Here is a 22,221-nt window from a genome sequence, read left to right as displayed (position 1 = left end):
TCCACATAGCATTCTGAATCATCGTCTTCATATGCCCTGGGGAGGGGACATGTCAGTCGAATTTTGCGTCTCATTCAAAAATGGCGCTGTTCAAATTCTTATAAAATTTGCCAATTATTCGCGAAGAGAACTGTTACGAACGTAATACCGTGCTTTTTCTGTCGTTAGATAATCAGAATAGTCCATATATGTGATTTGCTCGTTCATATATTTAGTGTGCAACTATAAAAACGAGAAAGTAAAAGTTACTGAGTTGTCAGTGTGAGTACCGCCATTTTGTGAAACCTCATTCAGAATGAGATTAACAGATGTGCAGTGCGTAGCAGCTTAGTATATAAACGACAGGACGCAATCAGCTTGGCAGACACTAGCAGCTACGATTGAAGAATTCAGAAGACACCATAAGTGTTGCGTCGTGAAAAACGTTGCATTTTTAGTGAATATCCGTGGAAATAATTGATAGAAAAATGACGAGCTGTGGTGACGTACCTTATAAAGTGTATTTACGAGATGGTTCTACCATCAAGGAAATTCGAAGGCTCAATATGAATGGCTATGGAAACGATTTTTCTTCCTTTCTTCTAAAGGTAAAACAAATCTTTCCTGATCTGGGTGACAAGGCTTTCACTGTTACATGGAGAGGTAATTATTATACGTTGTAATAATTTTAGCTCCGTTTATATTTCCTTGTTGAAATGAACTGATATATCTTATAATTCATTTGCAATATATTAAATAGCACTTGACACTGTTAGATATTTATATGAAATGTATGTATGTTCACAGATAGAGAAGGAGATGAGATTATAATATCAACTAATGAGGAATATGAATGTGCTAAATTTGAGCTCACAAAACCAAAGAAGTTATATATTACAATTTCATCAGAATCTACAAGAAATGAAACCACTAATAAGGAAAAATTGAAACATCTTGGTGTAGTATGTGATGGCTGTAATGGCGAAGTGGTTGGGTTCAGATACAAATGTGTAGAATGCCCAGATTTTGATCTATGTTCAGAATGTGAGATAGCAGGCAAACATGCTGAGCATTATATGATTCGTATATCGAGTCAATTAAATTACCGGTACAACAGGAAATTCCATCGTCATATTGGAAAAGCTATAAGAAAGAATGGAATACATGAACAAAAGAGATCCTGTTCCAGTGAAGATCATCTACCTAATAAAATCCATTGTACTATAAAGCCTTGGATGGAAGCTTATCTACCACTTCTTGATGATTTCATTAGTACAGTACTAGAAGTGCCAAAAACTGATACAAACACTGGCAATGAATCTCAGGTAAGTTTGAAATCAAGAATATTATTTCAAATACTATACAAGCATTGCCATCAAAATGTAATAATTTCTGTATTTGATAGGCTCAACAAACTGAGGATAAACCTCAAAAGGAACCTGCGCATACGGATGAGAATGTTACTAAGAAATTTCCTGGAGAAGGGAGAAAATTGATTGACAAAGAAAATAAAAATGAGGAATCAGAATCAGATGTTGCGTCAGTTGCGAGTGAAATAGATGAATGGTCTGTTATAAATAATACTCCTGAAGTTAATCAAGCATCTTCAACTTCATCGAAAGTAGATGAAAGTAATATAAAAGAGGTAAAATATTGTAAAACAATTTCAGTTAATATAGAGTTATAAATATATAGAGTATATCAAATTGTACGAAATATGAATATAATTATTTTTGTACTATTTTTATAAGGTTCCCTCTGCTTCAACGACTCCATCAGCACCGCAAGAAACTTCATCTAAAAAGATTTATCCCGGGTTACCAAAGCAAACTGTACATCATCAGGATCCACTAATCAACGAAGCTGTTGAAGCCATGATGAGAATGGGATTTTCAAATGACGGAGGATTATTAACTGCCCTATTGGAACACAAAAAGGGCAATATTAATAGCGTTATCGAGATATTGTTACCTGCAGATAACAAAAAGTAAATATCAAGATTTTGGCCCGATAGTTTTAAGCATGTTTTCTCTTAAAGATTGCTAGTTTTTTTGCCTTTTCTATGGATTCAAAGAAGGAAAAAATTTCAGTTTTGTGTTGGGTATCAATGTTTCTAATTATAATACTTGTATAAACATATTGTTCTTTTATATGTTAAACATTCCTCTCATGTACTACGTTCACTAATAAAATATGTAAGCACAGTTCTAGCGAAAAGATTAACGTGTAGTAATATAAATAGTTAATTAAAATACATATAAAACAGTTTAAAAAATGTCTCGGCACTCATGTTTATTTACAGAGAAAATTACAATGGTTTACAGAATTGCCAAAGATCATGTGGATTTTTGTTAGATAACAATTCCAACTCTTCTTGTCCTTGAGGACTAACTTCCCTAAGCCATTTTCGATCCTTATAATAGTTTAATATAGTTTTGAATTCTTCTTTGGAATAGTTTTCAACAGGTATAGGAAGAAAAGGATCTAAGTGTTCAAATCCTTTTTTCCCTAATAAATATTTTGGATAATGGGACTCTCTTCTGTCCTGAACAATACAACAGATTTTTAGAGCCTTTTACATAAAAAATACGTTTACATGTATTATGTTAAACAAATTATTAGATACCTTATTAGCTCTTGTATCCACTGTTAATATCGCAGCAGCGTTACACCAATCATACTTTACACTATTGAAGAACGAAGATGTTATTGATATTCGTTCAGGTGGTACAAACGTCCGAGTGTCGTCACGAATTAACGTAACATTAGAGGTAAATGCGTTAAAACCATCCATTATTACGAGTGTTTTACACTTTCCTGCTGTACTAGCGGCTTTAAGTTCACATACCAACGCATCAATAACTCCACAAGCAAATTTATGTCTTTGTATTCCGAATTCGATAAGATTTATAAGTGTATCTCCAGACTTTATAGATTCTTTTTGAGACCAGTTATAATCGTTCGAAAGTTTCAACTGAAAATATGCGAATTGATCTAATCAGAAGTAAATGTAAAATTAATTGCATTTATTACTTACATCTAACTGTGATAATACTACTTGATTTAACTGTTTAAAGTATTTCAACCAAGATGCTGCCTCTGGTGGTATATCCAGTTTACCTGGTACCAATGGGGATTCTACAATTTCTCTTGCAAACCGGAACCAAGTACAAACTGAAAATATAAAAACAAAATATGTGATGTATGAAATTCATAAATATTTTTCTTTTAAATATAATTCATCATACCCCATGGTAAGTGAAGTAGTATAAAATGCTTAGCAAGCCCGTAATGCATTAAATGTATCAATGTTGCGGTTTTTCCTGTACCATATTTACCATCTGATCAGTAATAAAGGTAAAACAATCTTTCATAAGTATAAAGTTATTATTTATATGTCAAGTAAATGAAGTGAACGTACATTTCAACTTCATTCAAGCTACATTTAAAAGGATACAGAGGATATATTTGTTAATAGGTTTTGTAAAATCCGTCTGCTCTAAATATGATATTAACTCAACTGCTGGTTTCCTAACTAAAATGCCAAGTTCTCTAAAAATCGATTCTTGCTTCCTGAATTCGATTGGCAGATTATCCTTTAATAATGCTGTGATATCTGAAGGTATTGTAAAAATTCGATTCAAACAGCTCTCGTCATGTTCTGGTGGGAACGATTCCGGCAAGCGTAACGATGAATTATTCGTATCCTGTATTTCTTTTGCAGCGGCCGTTATTAATGTTCGCCGACCGCTCGCAATGCACAATCTACTAAGTGATGAATCTAAATGATTGAAAGCAAAATCAAACAATTAAGAAATTTCTAAACGTGATATAAGTATATATATTACAAAAATTACTGATCTAATTGTCGTGAAAGTTAATTTGTTGTTTGTAGACGTACAGGTGTATGATATCATGGTGCGTACACTATTTTTACTCCTTTGTAAATTCTTTTCTTATAAATAATCACAAATTATTGACTTCAACACAACTGTAAGCAGCCATATTCGTTACTATAACCTGCTATAACCAAACCATAACCAAAACCCAACCGCCGCGCAGATGTATTCGATGTGTTATGTGAGTGTGATGTTCTACCTGATTCTATCCTAACAAATTTTGTAATACAAATAAATACAGAATAAAATAAAAATGAATTTAGAATTATTAGGTAAGAAATTTCACTTCGGCAGTTGATTGTTAAAGCTTGTTAATATATAACTCAATCTATTTTACAGAATCATTCGGTCAGAATTATCCAGAGGTAAGATATTTTCTATAAATGCAACATTATATGGTTTTTAATTCTGAACCATATAGATTTAATATTCGGAATCATTAGGAATTTGATGGTACGTTAGATTGCATATCACTAGCGGTTACCTGTACATTTAATAAAAGAGGTACCCTCCTTGCTGTTGGATGCAACGACGGAAGGATTGTTATTTGGGATTTCTTAACTCGTGGTGTTGCTAAACTCATTAGTGCTCATGTACATCCTGTCTGTTCGCTGAGGTAAGAAATTAGAAGTAATTCATAGTAAATATTGCATACTTATTGTATATCTCTTTTTTTAATTAGTTGGTCTAGAAATGGGCATAAATTGTTAAGCGCGTCTACAGACAATAATGTTTGTATATGGGATGTGCTATCAGGAGAATGTGATCAAAAGTATAGATTTCCGTCGCCAATACTGAAAGTCCAATTCCATCCAAGAAATCTTAATAAATTCTTAGTATGTCCTATGAGACATGCTGCAGTAATGGTTGATGTTGAAGGTTCACACAGAGTTATACCTCTTGATGACGATGTATGTAATAAATTTGAAATGCTAAGTGCCATTTTAAATTCTTTGCTTTATTTGTTATACTGTTTTATTTCAGAGTGATTTAAATATAGTAGCATCTTTCGACCGCAGAGGAGATTATGTGTATACTGGAAATGCTCGTGGTAGAATTTTAGTTCTCGATGCAGAATCGTTAACAGTGAAAGCCTCTTACAAAATATCACAAGGCACTGCTAGTAATACAGCTGTGAAGAGTATCGAATTTGCTAGACGCGGTTCGTGCTTCTTAGTAAACACGTCGGACAGAGTAATCCGTGTATACGATAGTACCGAAGTATTGGCTTGTGGCAAGGACGGCGAACCTGAACCAATACAAAAGCTGCAAGATCTTGTAAATAAAACCATGTGGAAGAAATGTTGTTTTTCCGGAGATGGGGAGTATGTGTGCGCTGGTTCTGCTAGGCAACATGCTTTGTACGTGTGGGAAAAGAGCATCGGGAATTTAGTTAAAATTTTGCATGGAACTAAAGGAGAGTTGTTGCTTGATGTTGTTGTAAGTAATGAATTCTTTATATTTTTATGAAACATAGTAGTATATCGAATATTAATACTACTATTAAAATTTTCAGTGGCATCCAGTAAGACCAATTATTGCTTCCATATCATCCGGCGTCGTTTCCATTTGGGCACAAAATCAAGTTGAAAATTGGTCTGCGTTCGCACCAGATTTTAAAGAATTGGATGAAAACGTCGAATACGAAGAAAGGGAGAGCGAATTCGATTTGAGCGATGAAGACAAGTCTGTGGTTCAAGGAGAAGAGGCTCAAGACGAAGAAATCGAAGTAGATGTTGCATCGATAGATAGAGTGGCTGCTTTCTGTAGTTCTGATGAAGAAATGGAAGATATTGGTTCGCTACAATTCTTACCTATATCGCCAGACGTAGAAGATTCTGAGGACAACCAAACGACACCACATGAGCCACCTGTAAAAAAACATCGTTCTCATGATATCCACTTGCAGGGTGCACCAGTTGACGGTAAAATATTTTGTATATATTAAATGATATAGCAAAATTCATTGTTCATTTCTTGTTTACGCTTTCAGAGACTCATCCATTGTTAAATAAAGGAAAGGATAAGCCAACAACTAAGAAAGGAAGACCAAGATTAGAACATAGAAAGGGAAAGTAATTTTAAATTCATTTCAGCATAAGAAGTGTCTTATAATGTACAGAATGACTAAAAGTGCTCCAAAAATATGTGTATCAACTGCGATAATGTTTTATACAATATATGCTATAAAACTTCTTACTTCCTATGGAATGTAATCTAATTTAATCTTAAATTTCTTTTATATTGAAATTTGTATTAAAATAAAGAATTGTATCTAAGATGTGTGTGAATTAGACAAAAAGCTTATCAAAGTGATATGAAGAAAAAAGCTATAAGGACTTGATAAAGGAGCTGTGTAAAGTATAGGAAGATTCATATTTGCCTGTTGCCTATGTTGTGCTTACTGTAGCAAGAGAAATATCAATTAAAATGGACATAACCTGTGTCTGGATGCGGAGTTGTTTTAAGAGAAAATTAATTGATCGATAAATAGTTTATCTTATCTTATGTATTTGTACATAAGAGCGCAATTTAATTGCGTAGTGTTTGGATCATTTGGATGTAATCGCCGCTACGTGTATAATAAATTTCAATTGCGATGTTAGTTTCGAGGTTACTGGAGCAGATCAACAAGAAGCTATTTAATGTTCAGAACAGGACGAGAAGAAGCGTACAGTCCGTAAAAGATGTACTATTCAGCGGCGGGATTATTATTGTTAGTGCAATCCTGATCGTTTGGTCATCTGTATTTCTTTACACAGCATTTTATTATACGTACGTGCCGAGCATTTCGTACGTACGGCCAGTACACTTACAATTCAAGTGAGCTTCAATTCGTACTTACCGGAATCATATCAAAAATAGTATTCGAATTTGATACCTTAGTTACTGTCTGTTATAGATCATGTAATGAACAGAAGGGGATATGTAGCTTCCCATCTGCACACGTACAGTTGACAAACAAACAGCAGTTGTTAATGGTCGGACAGCCTTACAAAGTTAATCTGCATTTAGAAATGCCCGAATCACCAGCTAATAAAGAACTTGGTAATCTTTGGCTTGTACTCTCACAAATGTCTAGGAAATAACATTTAATTGAAATAATGTTCAAACAGGTATGTTCATGGTTTGTGCTGAATTAAGGAGCAGAGATGGCTTCCTTGTGCAACATGCATGTAGATCTACCATGCTACATTATCGTAGCACATTGTTACATACGCTCACGACACTCACGTTCTCTCCTACGATGGTTTTTAGTAGTACAGAGGAAAAGCAAAATATAGTGCTTGAACTATTCGGGAATTTTGAGGAAGACCAAAATCATCCAGTTACAATAATTTACATTGAAATACAATCAAGGCATATTGAATTCTACTCGGCTACTCTTATGATAAATGCACATTTATCTGGCCTACGTTATTTAATGTTCCATTGGCCGATATTGTCTGCTATCGTTGGCATTGGCACAAATTTGTTTTTCATAGCACTTGTGTGCATTCTTTCCTATCTCCATTTCCATACTTATGAGGACATCATCGGAGATGATGGGTTTAGTTACGAGGAAGATAAGAAAGTTGAGAAAGAACAGGAATACAAAAGAGAATTGAATGTAGAAGAGGAAGAAGATCAGAAAATTAGTAACGAGCGTAAGTTATCTGTTTTAGTATTTATAAAATAGAAATGAAAGAGTACATACGATTCTTACTGGATTAATTTGTTTTTTGAAGAAACATCAGATTCATCATTGTCGGATGATCCTTTTATAGTGCCACATCTTGTCGAGGCTGAAGAATCCCATTCATCATATATCGAGTTACTGAAGTAATTCCATTGAGTTACACATTGTTTAAATACACAGTTTTATTAAAGTGACCAAATCTAAACTTCAAAAATATTTATTTTTCTACAATTCTATTATCACAATACTTTATTCAAATAAAGATCTTTAATAAAATAAATGTTACCTACATAATATTACCTGTCTTTTCCTTGTTTTTATATTGCGCCAATTAGTGGCGCCACCGGAACGAAGTTGCTCGCGGTCAAATCCGGGGATGTGTTCAGAGTGTAGTTCGGAGTGTATTCGAGTTCTTATGTTTTATTTTATTTAATTTCATCGTGACGAAATCGTAAATAATACGAGACGTTTTTTCATGTTGACTGACGTCACGATAATGCCTGTAGTGAGTAGTGTAAGGCATGCATTGGAACCGGCATAATTAGGACCGAACAAACGAAAGATAAAATTCGAAATGGACAGAAGGTAAGATTCATACGTTTTAAGCATCTATAAGGCGCGAAAGGGTTGGGAAATATACGATAAATAATTGGTTGAGGAACCGGTTTTGCATTTAATCGAGATCGCGCAACAAAGTAGGTTAAAAAGAGAAGCTGGTCAGAATTCGTGGGGTCATCTCTTACTTCTCTTATTTTATTTATGATTCACGCAGGTGTTCAAGCTTCTCTTTTCCTTATCTGCTTTTACCTTTGTCTTCCCCGTTATTTTTCTGTTAAATATTAAATTATTTTGTTTTCGTGTTGATCCGCGTAAAGCAGCACAAGAATAATTCGTAATCGCAAAAATAGAAACACGTCAGATGATGCTCGTTGCTTATTGTGTTCTTCAAATTAAATGAATTTGTTTTATAGATATAATCAAAATGCAGTGATGGTACGAGAAAGTGCTGTTCTACTTGGTAAATGTTCAACGATTCCGGCTACTTCTGCAAATCTACTACGTTGGTGGTCTGGTGAGTCTCAATTCAAGTTATAATACGAACATACACTATCATAATTAGAAAATTATTTATATACATAAAAACTGAATGAGAAAGTACGAAAAGCATAATAATTATAATATAATCTTCTAATTATGTTGAATATTTTTGCATGTGCATTATTTTAAAATTTCGTTACATTGCAATTATGCACTGCTTACTTCATGAATATTCTCGCCATACAAGTATACATGTACAACAGAGTTCTTTGTGAAATACTGATTTCAATGCAAATTCAAATATTTAAGTAAACTGAACAGTTTTTCTTCCGCAATTGAATCCGTCTCTGCGAGGTCGATGAACCGACTCGCGGTAGAGCATTTGAAATCTATTTCAGAATTATATTTCACTTAACTGTTCTATGTTTTCGTCGTTGGTGAATTATTAAATGATCACATGAAATATTTCGTATTGGAAGTTATGAAGTCACGTGATTTTACACTGAGAGAAACGTCAAAGCAATGTAGGAACAATAGTTGTCGATAATTGAAAATGATTGATCTACAGAGACGAATACTTAATTGTTCGAATATTGTTCATTCCATTCCTGGTAATTGAAATATTGCAAAAAGCTGGAATCTGAGAAATGTCCATTGTACAGGATTTTCAATAGGAAAATAAATCCAGCTAGTTGGATTGTGATTTTATTTTAATAAATGCAATATAGCTTTTAAGCTTGGCTTATAGATTTTCTGAAATACAAAACGCATTGATTATATGTATATGAGATTCAATGCTATTGAGCATGCTGACATTTTCAATTAATAACCAAACTATGCTACCTGGATGCATCGGAATTACACGTATTTTAACCCACTTGCCGTCATGAAGTACGTTTCATCTTTTGACTTTACGCAGTATTAGTATGTACAACACAAGTTACCTTCTATCGTGCATGCCCTTTACATTTACCATAAATTCACTTTACAAAGCTTAGGAGATAGTAAATATTGTTGTCACCATTTACTCCTCTATCTCTTGTCTCTTTGTCTGTTTTCCCTTGTTAATTAGCTCTACCAGAGTTATTAAATCATACTGACGAAATGTTTCGACGCGAATTAGTTAGTAGTCATTAATTCATCTGTACGTAGCCGTATTTTATTAATTGTGGCAGACGTGGCGGAAGTTATGTTGAAACCATTGGCTTCCGATTTCAGAAGCGATAAGCTTGTTGCCCGTGAAAACAGAAATGATAATGAGTATTATCGTTTTTATCCGGTAACGGGTATCAGACTTTGAAACGATTTTGCTATTATTATCACCGCTGCGAGCGAGCTCGTCCAAATGGACATTATCTTCCTTTTTTCTCGCATCGGATTGTTCCTTGTTTGGAAATGAGGATTTTCATTCCATTTCATTTTATTTTAAATTCCACGCTAAACTAATCGATGAACGATATTCGAGCCATTATCGGTCTGTATTTACTTTCGTCGAGAGTATCGAATTTCTACTAGAACGTCAATATCAGCAAACGTGCTTTTAACCGTACAACTACGATCGATGCAAAACTCATAACAAATATATCCATATTGAAAGAATAGTTTACTGTACTCGTGTAACGTCAAAGCACAATTGCATCGGAGTAAAATTTCTTGCATTGAGTAAAATGGAAGTCATTTGCGAATTGTGTTCCTAAACGGTTTTTACCTGACTGTCTAAAATTGTTACGTTCGGTTTGCGATACAAACAACGTAAGCTTAGCGACTTGAAGGATCGGTTACTAATTCGATTTACGTGATCCGTTAATTTTAAGAAATTCAATCAGTTGGCAGTTGGCCACCGGACGCCAAAATCTAGTTACCCATTACGAAACGAGATCCAGGCGAATCTAATAATGAGATAAACATTTGCACTTCCCAGATTAATTTTTTCGATCAAATTATAGATTGCATACGTAAACAGTTGATTCTGTCCAAAGTCGCAGAGCGTTTCAATGTAAATCGTTCGCTTTGGAGTTGACATGGTCTCTGATGAAATAAGAGCAACCCCCTCACGATTTCAAAGGTCCCTTTTGAAACAGAATTCTGCTAGGTACAATTCGGATAGTATCGAATAATCGAATGTGCATCGTGATCACATGATCGTAATGCTTTTAGCCATAATGTAACAGCTTTGATATGCAAATCCTCGGTTGGACGCACGACCAAGGCCTTTATTCGTATCGGGGATCTGTGATTCGCGCGTGTTTCACTACAGACGTGCAAAAAATTTTCGTAACACGAAGTACGATCAATGACTATATTATGCAACCACGTCTGGTTTCTCATGCAATTGAGATTCTTGTCCTCGAACAAGGAACGAACTCTTTATCGATTTAATACAACATTCGTGTTCGATTCAGCTATTCCTCTTGTAAATGCTATGACATTTTCACACCGTAACGCATGACGAGGACTAATGCCCAGCATACGTAACGTTATCTCGCGCGACCACTCACTTACTACTTCTAATCAGTCCACCTGCGAACGTGCAGCTGAACAAGCGTGCACGATGGTCGCAGTTATAGACTCGGTGTACACATTATACACATTATGGTCCTTTCTGTGCTTGGGTATATCGAGAACGACCAGGCTTCGCTCGTGTTACACCGATTCCGTAGCGAGCGACCGTGTACCAATTTATTTAGCGACTATACGTGTAATCGCGAATTGCAACTATGTACCACGGGTCTCACGCGATCCGAGCTTGCTTGTGTACGCACCGCGAGAGATAAGTAAATCCATTCCTGTGGAGAATTCTTACCGTTTCGACGGATACCGGTTTCAGTTTCAAGATCGAAAAATTCGAAATGAAACCGACCGATAAAGATCTCGATACTTGTCTCCGATTCAGAGTCACCCGACAGCCAATATACCTGATAAACGCCTGTCCCTGTTTCGTTTCGACCGACCACGACAATTTATCTCCGTTGCCGCTGGTAATGAGGTCGTGATATCCCTGTTGTCGTGGTTCCCGACATCCTCGTGTTCACCCCGGACGAATAAGCGTGACATGGGTCCGCGATTAGACGCCACGGGCTACGCAACTTTCTGTGATTCCAAGTTATAATTTCCCGACGGTACCGTGTGTGTAATGATTTCGGTAATGCCATTAATTCCTTCGCAAAACATCTAAAGTTTAAATAACGCGTCTTCGCCTTTTAGTTTCTTATTAAGCGACATGCTTCGGTTCGAGAATAGAATATTTCTATACGTGTACTATTTCATTCCATGATTCTTGATCCAAGGATGTCATCTCTAATTTGGGATATCTGTAGATTATATTTGTTATCTGTTAGATTCAAAATAATTAAGTTCACTTCTTCGTTTAAGTTCACCAACATCGTTTCCAATTTTGAAGTAAAATAGTAATTATTTCTATTTCGGATTATCGCGTTAATTTTTCATTGCTTCGAACTTAAATTCATTCTTCTCTTCTATTCAGTATCGCACTAACTTAATCAGCTAACACTGGTTAATTGGAGGAGTTCATATTTAGGTGCAATGTGATCCTGTTTCCGGGTTTAACGAACGTCCAAGCAGCAGAAGCGCACTTTTTACCAGCTCGATATTGAAGTTGTGGGTCAAGTTCCGATTAATTGCTTAATGCATTCTGTGTTGCATTGTTTTTGCATGACTTTTGCAAGGTACATTGATGCACAGATAAGCGCGCTTTTAAAAGCTTATTATAAGTACCTAGGCTTTTTACCATGGACATTGTAGATCATGTTTATTCACGTTATTAGATAACACAATATACATTAATTAATGCCCGTCGAAGTTAATTCTAGTGAACGTCACGTTGTCCGGTACGTCTCAGTCACACGATGACAGGGTAAGGCTGTCCCATTAATGCTTTGTTAAGGGTCTCATTAGGAATCTGTAAAATTGACGTTGCGTCACTAATTGCGGCTCAGGTAGTGTTGCGGTCCTAATAGTTGCAAGTTTCCTCGTAACAGCTTGTACATACTTTCTGTCGGAATTAAATGTCAATAATACTCTACCCAATATCACGTTGTGATATCGAAGCAGCTTATCAATTTAGACTCTGTGATCAGAAGTATGCGCTTAAGGATGTATTGGCTATACAATCAATCCTAAAAGTTTATGTACCTTAGAAAAACGCATTTCCTATAATTGAAAAGAAATCAGACATCGGAAGAATAATGCTAATAATAAATAGCTACGTGCTAAAAAGTATAGATGGAAATATCCAATTAAGTATTGATGCTGACGAAAAACTTTTTTTTCACAATTGCGAAAAATGAATTTTTTATATTTTAGATACCTACTACTCTAAGAGTTGTGTTTAGTTACTCTACTTCACGTCTCGTGCCATTATTCTGCGTTTGTCTAACAAGGGAACAATAGAATAATGGTATTCCTTGAAAAAGTGATTTGTTAAAATAGTTGACCTAACAGGGGTCCGGATGTGAGACGTCTCGAGTCGAGACGTCTTATCAACCCGTTTTAACATCGAACAGTCCATTCATTGGATCATCGTAATGAGGGTTAAGCGATTTTGTCGCGTAGAACAAGCCGGGTATCGGTAGAATGTGTTCGCTTCGTAGACCATAAATTGGTCACGTAGCATCGCGAACAGGCCTGTGGATTTTTCTCCCTCACCAAAGAATTCGCTGCGGAAGTGGCTGTAACGGGGAAGATCGCAGCGTTGAGGTCGGAGTTGCTCCCGCATCGGAATCTCTCGGCGATCGAAGAAACGGGGCGAAACTTGCCGTGGCATACCTCGTTAACTCGTGGAATCTGTTTTGTCCGAGGCCTCGCGATTGAGACACCGCGCCGCGTCGTCGAAAAGCTTTTTGCTAGGCATTTTCCGAGCGAGCGAACCCAATCGAACCGGGAATATGGGTGTCGAGGCGGAGGTAGGAAAGCCGGCGACGCAGGGTTCGGCTCGCGTTAAACGCGACGTTGGAACTCCTGAAGGATATTGCTTCGCGACAGACATGTCAAACGTGTTAGCACAAGAAAATCGATAAATCGGAGTGCTTCCGGATGTGAAACGAGATTAAAAATACTTTAAGCTCCTACGTTTACGACAGAGAAACGAAGGAGGTTGGGACGCATCGAAGCAATGCGCTATAAGGATCTCCGAAGAGAGCAAGCTAAACGCAGACAGAGAGAACTCGTAGCATCGATCAAGGAGTCTACTTTTTCGGTTGAACATTGCCTACGAATCGTTGTGTGGACGCGTGAAATGTGCATTCCAACAAATACCTGAACCCACTTTTCTTATCATGGGCGAAAATTCTTATGGGTGATCCTCTAGACTCTCTGTCTTTCACTCTTTCTCGTCGTTAATGTTTTTCTTTAACCGGTCACTATGTGTCTTCTTTTCGCCGTATCGCGTGTAGTAGAAAACGAGGAGCTGAAGAAAGAACATAGCCGCGTCACTCGTAAAAGCCACGCGTCATTACGATCGTGGTCTCTACCAGTGTTTTCTGACTACGTACTCACGATCAGCATCGAGAACGTACAAGTTGATAAGCACTGGTGCGTAAGCGTGGCCCTGGATTCCTGAACCGGTTTCGGAGTAACCACAAGGGAGCAACCATCTTACGGGTCGGTTTCTGTCCCTCCGTTCGTCTCGAAACCCGTTCCCCACCATGGTGTCTCTACCTGAAGCCACACGACAGGTGCCAGTGGCGTACGCAGAGTCCAAACCCTTTATATATTTATAGCCTCCACGGACTCTGCGGTCGAACGTGTTTTCACCTATAAGATTGGGCGAAAACAATGGAATAAAGGAGCATCTGAAAAATGTCGAGGCAACATCCTGGAAAAAGGACACGCGAACCATCGTAAAACCTGTTTCTATTTAGATCGGTGCAGGCTGATGCTACATATTGGTTCAGCCGCAGTAGTCTTGCCCGTGACTTGATTCCTGAAGCCTCTGGTTAAACGCGATTGTTTACCTTGGGACACCGCCCCGATATAGGTGAAGGGAATGCCGTGAACGGGCTTGGTCGGTCTTCAGATCGAGATACGTCTCACGAAAACGAGAGGATTGCGTGCAAAGTAGTATTCGATAACCAGGTTCCAACGAATGCGCGTTCTGCTTACGAAATTAGGTAAAACGAGGGTGGTTGGATTCGGATCTGAAAAGAGAAATCGAGGGGAGAAAAAATAGTACTTCTCACATCGCACAGAACCTGTTCCCTTCTTCGGTGTTCACTCGTCGAGCGTTCTGGCGATTTCCGATACTCTCGACTTACATTTTGTTACGTGTCGAACGTGAAAGGGAGAACACGTGTGCAATTGCGAAATCGTAATGTGAAATGATAGGATCAAGGTGGAGACGAATTTAGGGTACTTGTTTTTAAAATAATCGGAAGCTTTGTATGCAGAGAATATTGATAGAACAAGTTATTTATTCAAAAGTTAAATGTGATCAGATCCAGTCATTATTAGTGAACTTACACATTTAATTATTTATTGTCGACGAAATTCGAGATCTCTTGATTTATAAATAGAACACACTGTATGTATGTATGTATGTATGTATGTATGTAAATGTAGACGAGGACATGCATCGCGGAGGAGCTCGATCTTAAATTGGAATTGTCGCACGACTTTGAGTTATCTCACGTTGGAAAGGACTTCTGCGGAGAAGAGCGCGGTACGATATTAAATTCAAATGGGTGTAATAATAGGTGTCTAATAAAGACGAGAGGCTTTACATAAAACCGCACATTTCGTAACTGTCGACGTTATTTCGGAATCGTGAGTCAGTTAATTATGCGTTACGCCTAACGGGGCGAGGATTAAAGATACACAAAATACCGGTCCTCAGTCCTACCGGTTGCCAGACGTGCCTCTGCGTTTTGATCTCTTAATTAGCCAATGGAATCTTCGGCATTTCTACAATTCATTAAAATTGTTCAGCAGTTTTTGTGGAATACTTTTTCTTTGTCGATAGTTAAAGTCGTGTGGCTTTTCTATGTCGAAAGTTATTCTAATTATTTGTGCTTTCTGGTGTAAAAATACTCACGGGTGCAGTCAAGGAAGTTAGCTTGGCACAGGAATATAATTGATCTAATATTCTAACAGCTCGTAACCAAGTTATAATTGCAGTATTCCAAAATTGAGATCAAAGTCTGATCGTGAAACCTTCTAGCCTGTCTCCGTCATTTGATTTTGATCGGCTCTGAAGTCCCACTAAGTGGTTTTAATTTTAGTAGTTTTCTAATCACCTATTCTCAATTTTCTGCATTACCATTTGGTTTAATCACGTGGTGAGCAAATTAGAACCATATTTTCTCAAGTAGATATCCTAACGAAGGATTAACAGGAAACGTGTTGATTAGCCATCAGAAGCATTATCTCATTAATCTGGCTAAAGTGAGATATCGTTTCTCAATTGTTCAGAAAGTGTCTCAATTGTCGTCTATCGCTCTTGACAACAAATCAATTAAATTAATCGTAAGACTGTGATTTAAATGAGAGGATCTACATCGAGGAAAGAGAAGAAAAATTGGAGCGAATGGGAGAAACTTATACAGAAGGGTCGGAGAGAAAGAATCATTTTCTCTGGGGTGGCGAAAACTGATCCACAGAGTTGATCACCGACCGAAGAAAGCTTTCTCGAGGAAAGTTCTAGTAAGAAACTTGGTGAACGATGGCCGAGGCTGTGTGATCGAGTTACAAGGGTGAGGCCTCTTAACCGGCGAGACCTTGACGGCACCGTGCAACGAATATACAGCAAAGCAAACGTTTATTTAGAAGATATCATCTCTACCTTTCTCGAGTCGAGTGTAGACCGCTTTCGTCGCGTCGCGTCGCGAGAAGGGATGCTCTCTCTCGCCGACATAATCTGCGCGAAAGTGTTTACCCGTGGAAATGCGATCGCAGATTGCATCTAATCTCGCGCTGTATCGCGACTGCTGCGACGTGCCTCTCGAAGAACAGCCGTCGAGGAGTTTGGTGGGAATTTTGAGAAACCCATCACCGAGACACACGCGAATATTTTCTGATAAACTTTTTCACTTTCACGCTTCATCCTTTTGTATTCGCTTCGGTGGCTCGTTAATTCCATTACGTGGAAAGATGGAAACTCCTCTTTGAGCATGGTTAACGCGGTTGCATCGAATGGGCAGTGATAATAATTAATCGACGTTGTCTCGGAGCTGACTTTTACGGCACGTTAGTTAACCCATTGTAATCAACCGAACGTTCCGAAGGAGAACAGGAAAGTGCATAATTCAGTTTACACGTAGACGCGGATAATCAAGAATGGCAAAGCGTGTGCTCCATCAAAATTATTTATTTATCGATGCGCCCCGTTTTACCTCGGCCCGTGACGCTAAAGGGGTTAATATCCTTGGGAAATTGGAATCTATTATTTACCGACCGGTGAGCGACATGATTAAATCCCGGCTTTATTTAACCTTCTAGTGATTGAAACGAAATTTCACACTCCAGGCTTTCGTGCTTGCGACGATAAAATAGCAACGTCTTGAACTTTCTCAACCCCATTCTCTTTTTTATCTTTCTCAAAAATAACGCCAAGCACGTTAGGTCTCGCGATCCCACGAATGATCGACCTAAGTATCCATTTCATGCTGGACGAGTTAATATTCTTGGAAAATTGGAGTATTATTTAATGAACGGCTATCCGGCCTAATGGGATTGCGCGCAGTATAACAGCGCAATCTCGCTGTTCCTCTATTCACGTTGTACATCGCTACATAATTAATAGAAACAGATATACCTACTATGATGCATAGTGTGTCATCAATTCATTACACATTATCAATTTGATATACCTGAAAATCAGATCAATCCAGGATTAACGCCTTTGACATCTGAGTATCCATCGAGTCCTCGACAAGCTTTTACGACAAATTTTTTAGTTTAACGGTAACTTAGTGAAACCAAGTATATTGATAATCATAATCAAGAGAATGCAGTAATACTCGGTCGAGTTGGTTGGAGGCGCCGTGGGAATGCATCGGGAAATTTGCTTAACAGCAGCTGCAACTGGAGTAAAGGGCCGGAGAAGCCCCTTAGGCCAGTGACGATTCCTCTTGACCGCAGCGAGACTCGGCAAGAGGTATCAAGAGACATTGTTCACCGGCGAAGCGAGAAAACCGGAGGAAACAGACGCAGTGGTTGGAATTCTAAGAGAGGAACGGCGAGGCAACGCCGGGAGGAGGAGGAGGAGGATCGGGAGAAAACAGACGTACGCGTGGACTTTGCGGCGAGGGTGGGGTGTCTTTCGCGTGGAAAGAGGGAACAAGAAATAAGAAAACGGCAAACGCGAGGAGAGTGTAGAATGGCGGCAAGAAGGAAGGAGTACGACGAAGACGAAGAAGAAGAAGTGTGTAGTATAATGTCCCGGACGTAAAATGGGCGAGGAAACAGCGGCTGTGCTCGGCTTCGGCTCAATTAAATGATCGTCTTCTCCTCGAGAGTCTCGGTAGAGGCACCAGCCATTAATTTCGAAACATGGGGAACAAAGGGTCTACCTCGGAAATATTCTTTTTCCTCGTTTTCTCTCCCCCTCACTCGGTTCTTCTCTTTCCCCGCTGTTTTCTCTCTGCTTGGTCACGGTTCTATTCTCTCTCTCTCTCTTGTTCGCGGACGGCCTCCTCGCAACCTCCACCTTTTACCGTCTCGACCTGCCGCCAAGAGGAGCGAGATGGCTAACGAGCGAGACAAAGACGCGATTCCCGGTGTATTACGGTGAAGAAGAAGAGGGAAAGGAAGAAGGGCAGCAAACGCCGCAACCTGCTCAGCCTGCGGCTACGTTTCTCTTTTCCTGCGGTAGCAAGAGCCTCTATCAAGCCACGCTTCTTTCTGTTTCTCTCTCTTCCCACCGGTCCACCGTTTCTTCTCTTGCTCGCATTTGCTCTCCTGTTTCTACACCGTTCTTCTGTACGCCCGTTCCCTCTTTTACGCATCTCGTCCGCACTCTCAACATCTCGCCATCGCACTCAGTGTGTATGTGTGGATAAGGTTGCCCTCACATCGAGTTGCGCATTAATATTCCAGTAAAAGTACGAAGGGTCGTCTAGGTGTGGCCAGTGTCTACTGGCAGTAGAACGCTAGGCGACTGTCTGTGCTACGGCTACGTTCCTTTTGGTTTTCGCCTTCCATTCGCCTGTTCCTTTTATATTTCCTACCTTACTTCGTCCGTTTCACTGAAACGAAGACCGAACTCGATTACGCGATCAGGTTAATTTCTACGTATATTTTCCTGTACTGGACACAGGTTTATCTATATAGATTTTAATTTCCTTACGTGATATAAGGAATGAATTTCGAGCCAAGTACAAGAGACAGAACGTTTATGCAAGACAGGAAATAATCAACTCGCTACATCGTTCTAGAATTAATGAAAGCTCACGTTCTTTTTTTTTTTTACTAATCTTTCTTCCCGTTATGTCCCGCGGGTGCGCGGTGTGAAGGAAAGGCGCACAATCTGGGATTTTATCTCGTACGCGGCTAATGAGCGGCTTCTCGTAGGTGTTCCTCGCCGTGAGGTACCTATTGCTATATTATGTCGAACTTTCAGCATAATGCAAGCCATTAAGCTGGAGGATGTAATTTAGAATTTGCGACGGCCCGTTTCGACTGTTTGCCCAGAACGTCCTGGGAAAGCGTATTAGAAGTGTTTCAGACGCTCGTCTCGTTCTTGCCATCTTTTTATCTAAGCTCATCGCGTTTCCATGCTCGAGTACGGTTTCGAAATAGAAACAATTTACATACACAGCATCTTTATTTGAGAATGAAACTTCTACGATTCGCATTTTCTTTTTCGTTTATTCTTTTCTTCGTTGTCAATTGCAAACGATATTCGGGATTTCATCATGGCGTTTTAATTAATCACCCCGAGGTATCTTTGTTTGGCCAAGCGGTCCGGGTGCGGCAGCCGACGCAGTGGCGAAATTTTTGCAAACGATGATAACGCAGGAACATTCGTGAAATATTCAAGCTACACAGACAGACTGTAGAAAGGGTTTTGTGTTGTGTTTTCACGACTTTACGTGTCCGGTTGTTTCTTCTCCTGGCGCTCTACCTCCGCCTCGTATTTATCGTCCGGGTTACGACGCCGACACGGTATACAAGTTAACTTTAAATTAAAGTCTCCCTTAAAACCAAGGAAAACGCCAGTTAAACTTGTTCCAGCGTTCATAAAAAGGTTTCCCTCGGCGCGCTATATTTCTTCGGCGTATATACCGGTTCGACCGATGATATATTTCTTGCCCGTCTAGTGTGTGACGTGTTCGATATTTTGCAGCGTTGCGTTGCACGGAACTCGATTAAATATTCCGACACGCGGTATAACCGCCTTTCTTCAGCCTCTATCAGTTTTATCTCGTGCATGATAAATTTCCTTCTTGAGAAAGTAAACAACGTACGAGCTTCCCGCCGGTGCAAAGTTGTCCCTATTCGGAAGTTACTAGTTATCTGCGAGCTCGCGAACAGGTACATAATATAAGACACCGTTTCGATTTAACGTTAACGTAATTATTACGCGTGCGAGCAGAAAATAGTGAACCCCGAAGAAGCTACCGCGTTTGAACATATATTAATCCGCGGTCGAATACCTCGTGACTGACCGGCATTAATTCTGTTAATTGATACCGACACGTCAATTAAGGACTCACACACAATTTATAAAGTGTAAACTGAATGGTGTACAACCTGCGCGGGTTCACTTCAGCACTTGATTAACTGCATGCGTACGCACCTGCGAACGCGAACGCCTGCGCCCGTCCTCGGGGAAATTTTCTGAAGACACACAGTTTACATGTCTGCCGCCCGAAAAACGTTGAACGCCGCGTTTATTCCATCGGTACATCCGTTTTCATGACTCCATCCATCTTGAATGGTTCGCCGAGCTTAGCGAAACCACTAGCCACGACATCCCTATCGGTTTTAATTAAATTTTTTTTCCACCACACGAGGCTCTTTTTACGAAGCCCTTTGTACAACCCGACGTCGTGTCGTTCGTTTTTCTCGTATCTCCATCCGGCTATTCACGATCTTCCGGGCCACAGAGATCGACTTCGTTTTTCATTGTCAGCGGGGAAAATTGAAAGAAAAAGAAGCTGTAGCGATGAATCGATTAGGAAATGATCAACTTAGTCATTTGCGAATAGATTGCGTTAACAGGAAGAGGAGTGGGACGAGAACGGCTGGGGAGACGATGGTGGAAGAACCGGTGACCATACGGAGGAAGTTTACGATGTTTCAGTACAACGTGGATTACGACCACTAAAAAATATATTAAATTACACGCGACAGGCAGGAGAGACAGCAATTTCGCTCGGATTCTCCTGCACGATAATAGCGACTGCCGATACGTTGTAACTTCAGCTTGGTGATTAAAAAATTACAAGACCAATTGAAGTTTTAATAAGTTCGTCTCAATCTGACGTCTTACACAGTTTTAAAACTAAAGGAAGCAAATTAAACGAGCAAGAAAGAAAATGGGAGCAGAACGGGAGAGTGAAGCTGTTAGAGGTGGATCGGGGACAGAGAAAGAGAGAGGGAGAGAGAGAGAGATGGACAAGTCGGAAACAAATGTGATTCGCCCGGACGAGCAATTTACAGCTCGAAGAATATGGCTTGGCGTGTAAACCGCATTGAAATTCACGGCGAGCACGGAACTGTAGCGGGGTTGAACTATGGGCAAGCTGTTGCAGCTTGCTGTTTTCTCTCCAACCCCCGGTCGAGCTTGTTTCCCCTCTTCGTTCGTGCCGTCGTCCTCGCCCTGTCTCCGTCTGGTTGCCATTTAATTCCCGACGTACCGTTCCCTTCGGCATCCATTTAAAATCCCCGGGTGGTGCATCTATCAGGTGGTCTACGTTCATACGCGTGGAATTCCTGCGCCCGGCCCGGAAAGACGCTACCGGAAATCGTTTGTACGCCTGCCTCGGACGCACGCCCTCCTACGAGAGAAAGGCGTCCTGCAGAAGCGGTGAACTGCTATAATAGCTATAAACACGATAAAATTTCACTCGGTTCCGTGCTCCCTCCGTGTTCTTGTTTACGACGTGCAGCAGAAAATAAAAGACTGATTATTATCAGGTTTTGATTCCGACGAACTACTGCTTTTATTTTATACATAAAAATTGCAACGTTCAACTGGATTATTGATATTGTTTGTAACTAAAGTTTGAATTGAATGGAGGCAAAAAATAACGGAGGAAGAAGTAATTAGTCGACAAAAATGACTGTGTTGTATTTATTGCATATTACTCAGCAGTTAAGCTCATGAATACATAAGTCATAACAAAATCGAACAGATGCATAAAGATAAGCTGACATAAGCGCTGACACTCGGAAACTACAATGAAAGATACGTAAGAACATATGAAATGATGAACGCAAGGAATTTGATAAAAGACAACGTAACTTAAGGATGTATTGGCTATACAGTCAATCCCAAAAATTTATGTACCTTAGAAAAACGCATTTCTTATAATTAAAAAGAAATCAGACGTCGGAAGAACAATGCTAATAATAAATAGCTACGTGCTAAAAAGTATAGAAGGAAATATTCAACTAGTTATTGACGTTGGCGGAAAACTTTTTATACAGAAATTATAAGCCCTGATG

General features: G+C 39.1%; 4 protein-coding genes across 5 annotated transcripts; 3 read left to right on the top strand and 1 right to left on the bottom strand.

Moving 5' to 3' along the window:
• The first annotated feature begins 64 nt into the window (after positions 1-64).
• Positions 65-2,313, top strand: ref(2)P (refractory to sigma P). Its single transcript, XM_018028873.2, has 4 exons — positions 65-642; positions 787-1,304; positions 1,385-1,624; positions 1,731-2,313. The coding sequence occupies exons 1-4, from the start codon at positions 468-470 to the stop codon at positions 1,968-1,970; spliced, it is 1,173 nt and encodes a 390-aa protein (XP_017884362.1). The 5' UTR covers positions 65-467; the 3' UTR covers positions 1,971-2,313.
• Positions 2,246-3,993, bottom strand: mRpS29 (mitochondrial ribosomal protein S29). Of its 2 annotated transcripts, none has more exons than XM_018028874.2 (6): positions 3,881-3,993; positions 3,437-3,760; positions 3,228-3,320; positions 3,017-3,153; positions 2,606-2,953; positions 2,246-2,524 (listed from the first exon to the last, which is right to left on the bottom strand). In XM_018028874.2, exons 1-6 carry the CDS (start codon positions 3,894-3,896, stop codon positions 2,288-2,290), a joined length of 1,155 nt encoding a protein of 384 aa, XP_017884363.1. In that variant the 5' UTR covers positions 3,897-3,993; the 3' UTR covers positions 2,246-2,287. The 2 variants fall into 2 exon arrangements, with proteins under 2 accessions (XP_017884363.1, XP_026671453.1); XM_026815652.1 differs by having other exon boundaries at positions 2,379-2,519.
• A 59-nt stretch (positions 3,994-4,052) lies between these two features.
• Rbbp5 (retinoblastoma binding protein 5) lies at positions 4,053-6,157 on the top strand. The gene is made up of 7 exons (XM_018028872.2): positions 4,053-4,150; positions 4,218-4,243; positions 4,322-4,494; positions 4,561-4,789; positions 4,863-5,318; positions 5,395-5,803; positions 5,872-6,157. The coding sequence occupies exons 1-7, from the start codon at positions 4,132-4,134 to the stop codon at positions 5,955-5,957; spliced, it is 1,398 nt and encodes a 465-aa protein (XP_017884361.1). The 5' UTR covers positions 4,053-4,131; the 3' UTR covers positions 5,958-6,157.
• Positions 6,158-6,246: 89 nt separating this feature from the next.
• On the top strand, positions 6,247-7,773 carry Seipin (lipid droplet biogenesis associated protein seipin). The gene is made up of 4 exons (XM_018028875.2): positions 6,247-6,701; positions 6,781-6,926; positions 6,995-7,525; positions 7,607-7,773. The coding sequence occupies exons 1-4, from the start codon at positions 6,478-6,480 to the stop codon at positions 7,702-7,704; spliced, it is 999 nt and encodes a 332-aa protein (XP_017884364.1). The 5' UTR covers positions 6,247-6,477; the 3' UTR covers positions 7,705-7,773.
• The last annotated feature ends 14,448 nt before the right edge of the window (positions 7,774-22,221 follow it).

The sequence above is a fragment of the Ceratina calcarata genome, unplaced genomic scaffold (genome assembly GCF_001652005.2).
Source record: "Ceratina calcarata isolate Rehan_Ccalc_2016 unplaced genomic scaffold, ASM165200v1 scaffold478.2, whole genome shotgun sequence".
NCBI lineage: Eukaryota > Metazoa > Arthropoda > Insecta > Hymenoptera > Apidae > Ceratina > Ceratina calcarata.
The sequence above is the reverse complement of the archived record's forward strand: the minus strand, read 5'-3'. Positions and strand labels throughout refer to the sequence as shown.

What these genes read in the sequence shown, in the direction of transcription:
- Seipin (XM_018028875.2), top strand. Translation starts at nt 6,478, where the DNA reads ATGTTAGTTTCGAGGTTACTGGAGCAGATCAACAAGAAGCTATTTAAT. An exon ending in CCAGTACACTTACAATTCAA is followed by an intron (nt 6,702 to 6,780) that starts GTGAGCTTCAAT and finishes TGTCTGTTATAG; the next exon opens with ATCATGTAATGAACAGAAGG. An exon ending in TCAGAAAATTAGTAACGAGC is followed by an intron (nt 7,526 to 7,606) that starts GTAAGTTATCTG and finishes TGTTTTTTGAAG; the next exon opens with AAACATCAGATTCATCATTG.
- Rbbp5 (XM_018028872.2), top strand. An exon ending in CATCCTGTCTGTTCGCTGAG is followed by an intron (nt 4,495 to 4,560) that starts GTAAGAAATTAG and finishes TTTTTTAATTAG; the next exon opens with TTGGTCTAGAAATGGGCATA. An exon ending in TTATACCTCTTGATGACGAT is followed by an intron (nt 4,790 to 4,862) that starts GTATGTAATAAA and finishes GTTTTATTTCAG; the next exon opens with AGTGATTTAAATATAGTAGC.
- mRpS29 (XM_018028874.2), bottom strand. An exon ending in ACTACTTCACTTACCATGGG is followed by an intron (nt 3,154 to 3,227) that starts GTATGATGAATT and finishes TTATATTTTCAG; the next exon opens with TTTGTACTTGGTTCCGGTTT. An exon ending in TAGTATTATCACAGTTAGAT is followed by an intron (nt 2,954 to 3,016) that starts GTAAGTAATAAA and finishes GCATATTTTCAG; the next exon opens with TTGAAACTTTCGAACGATTA.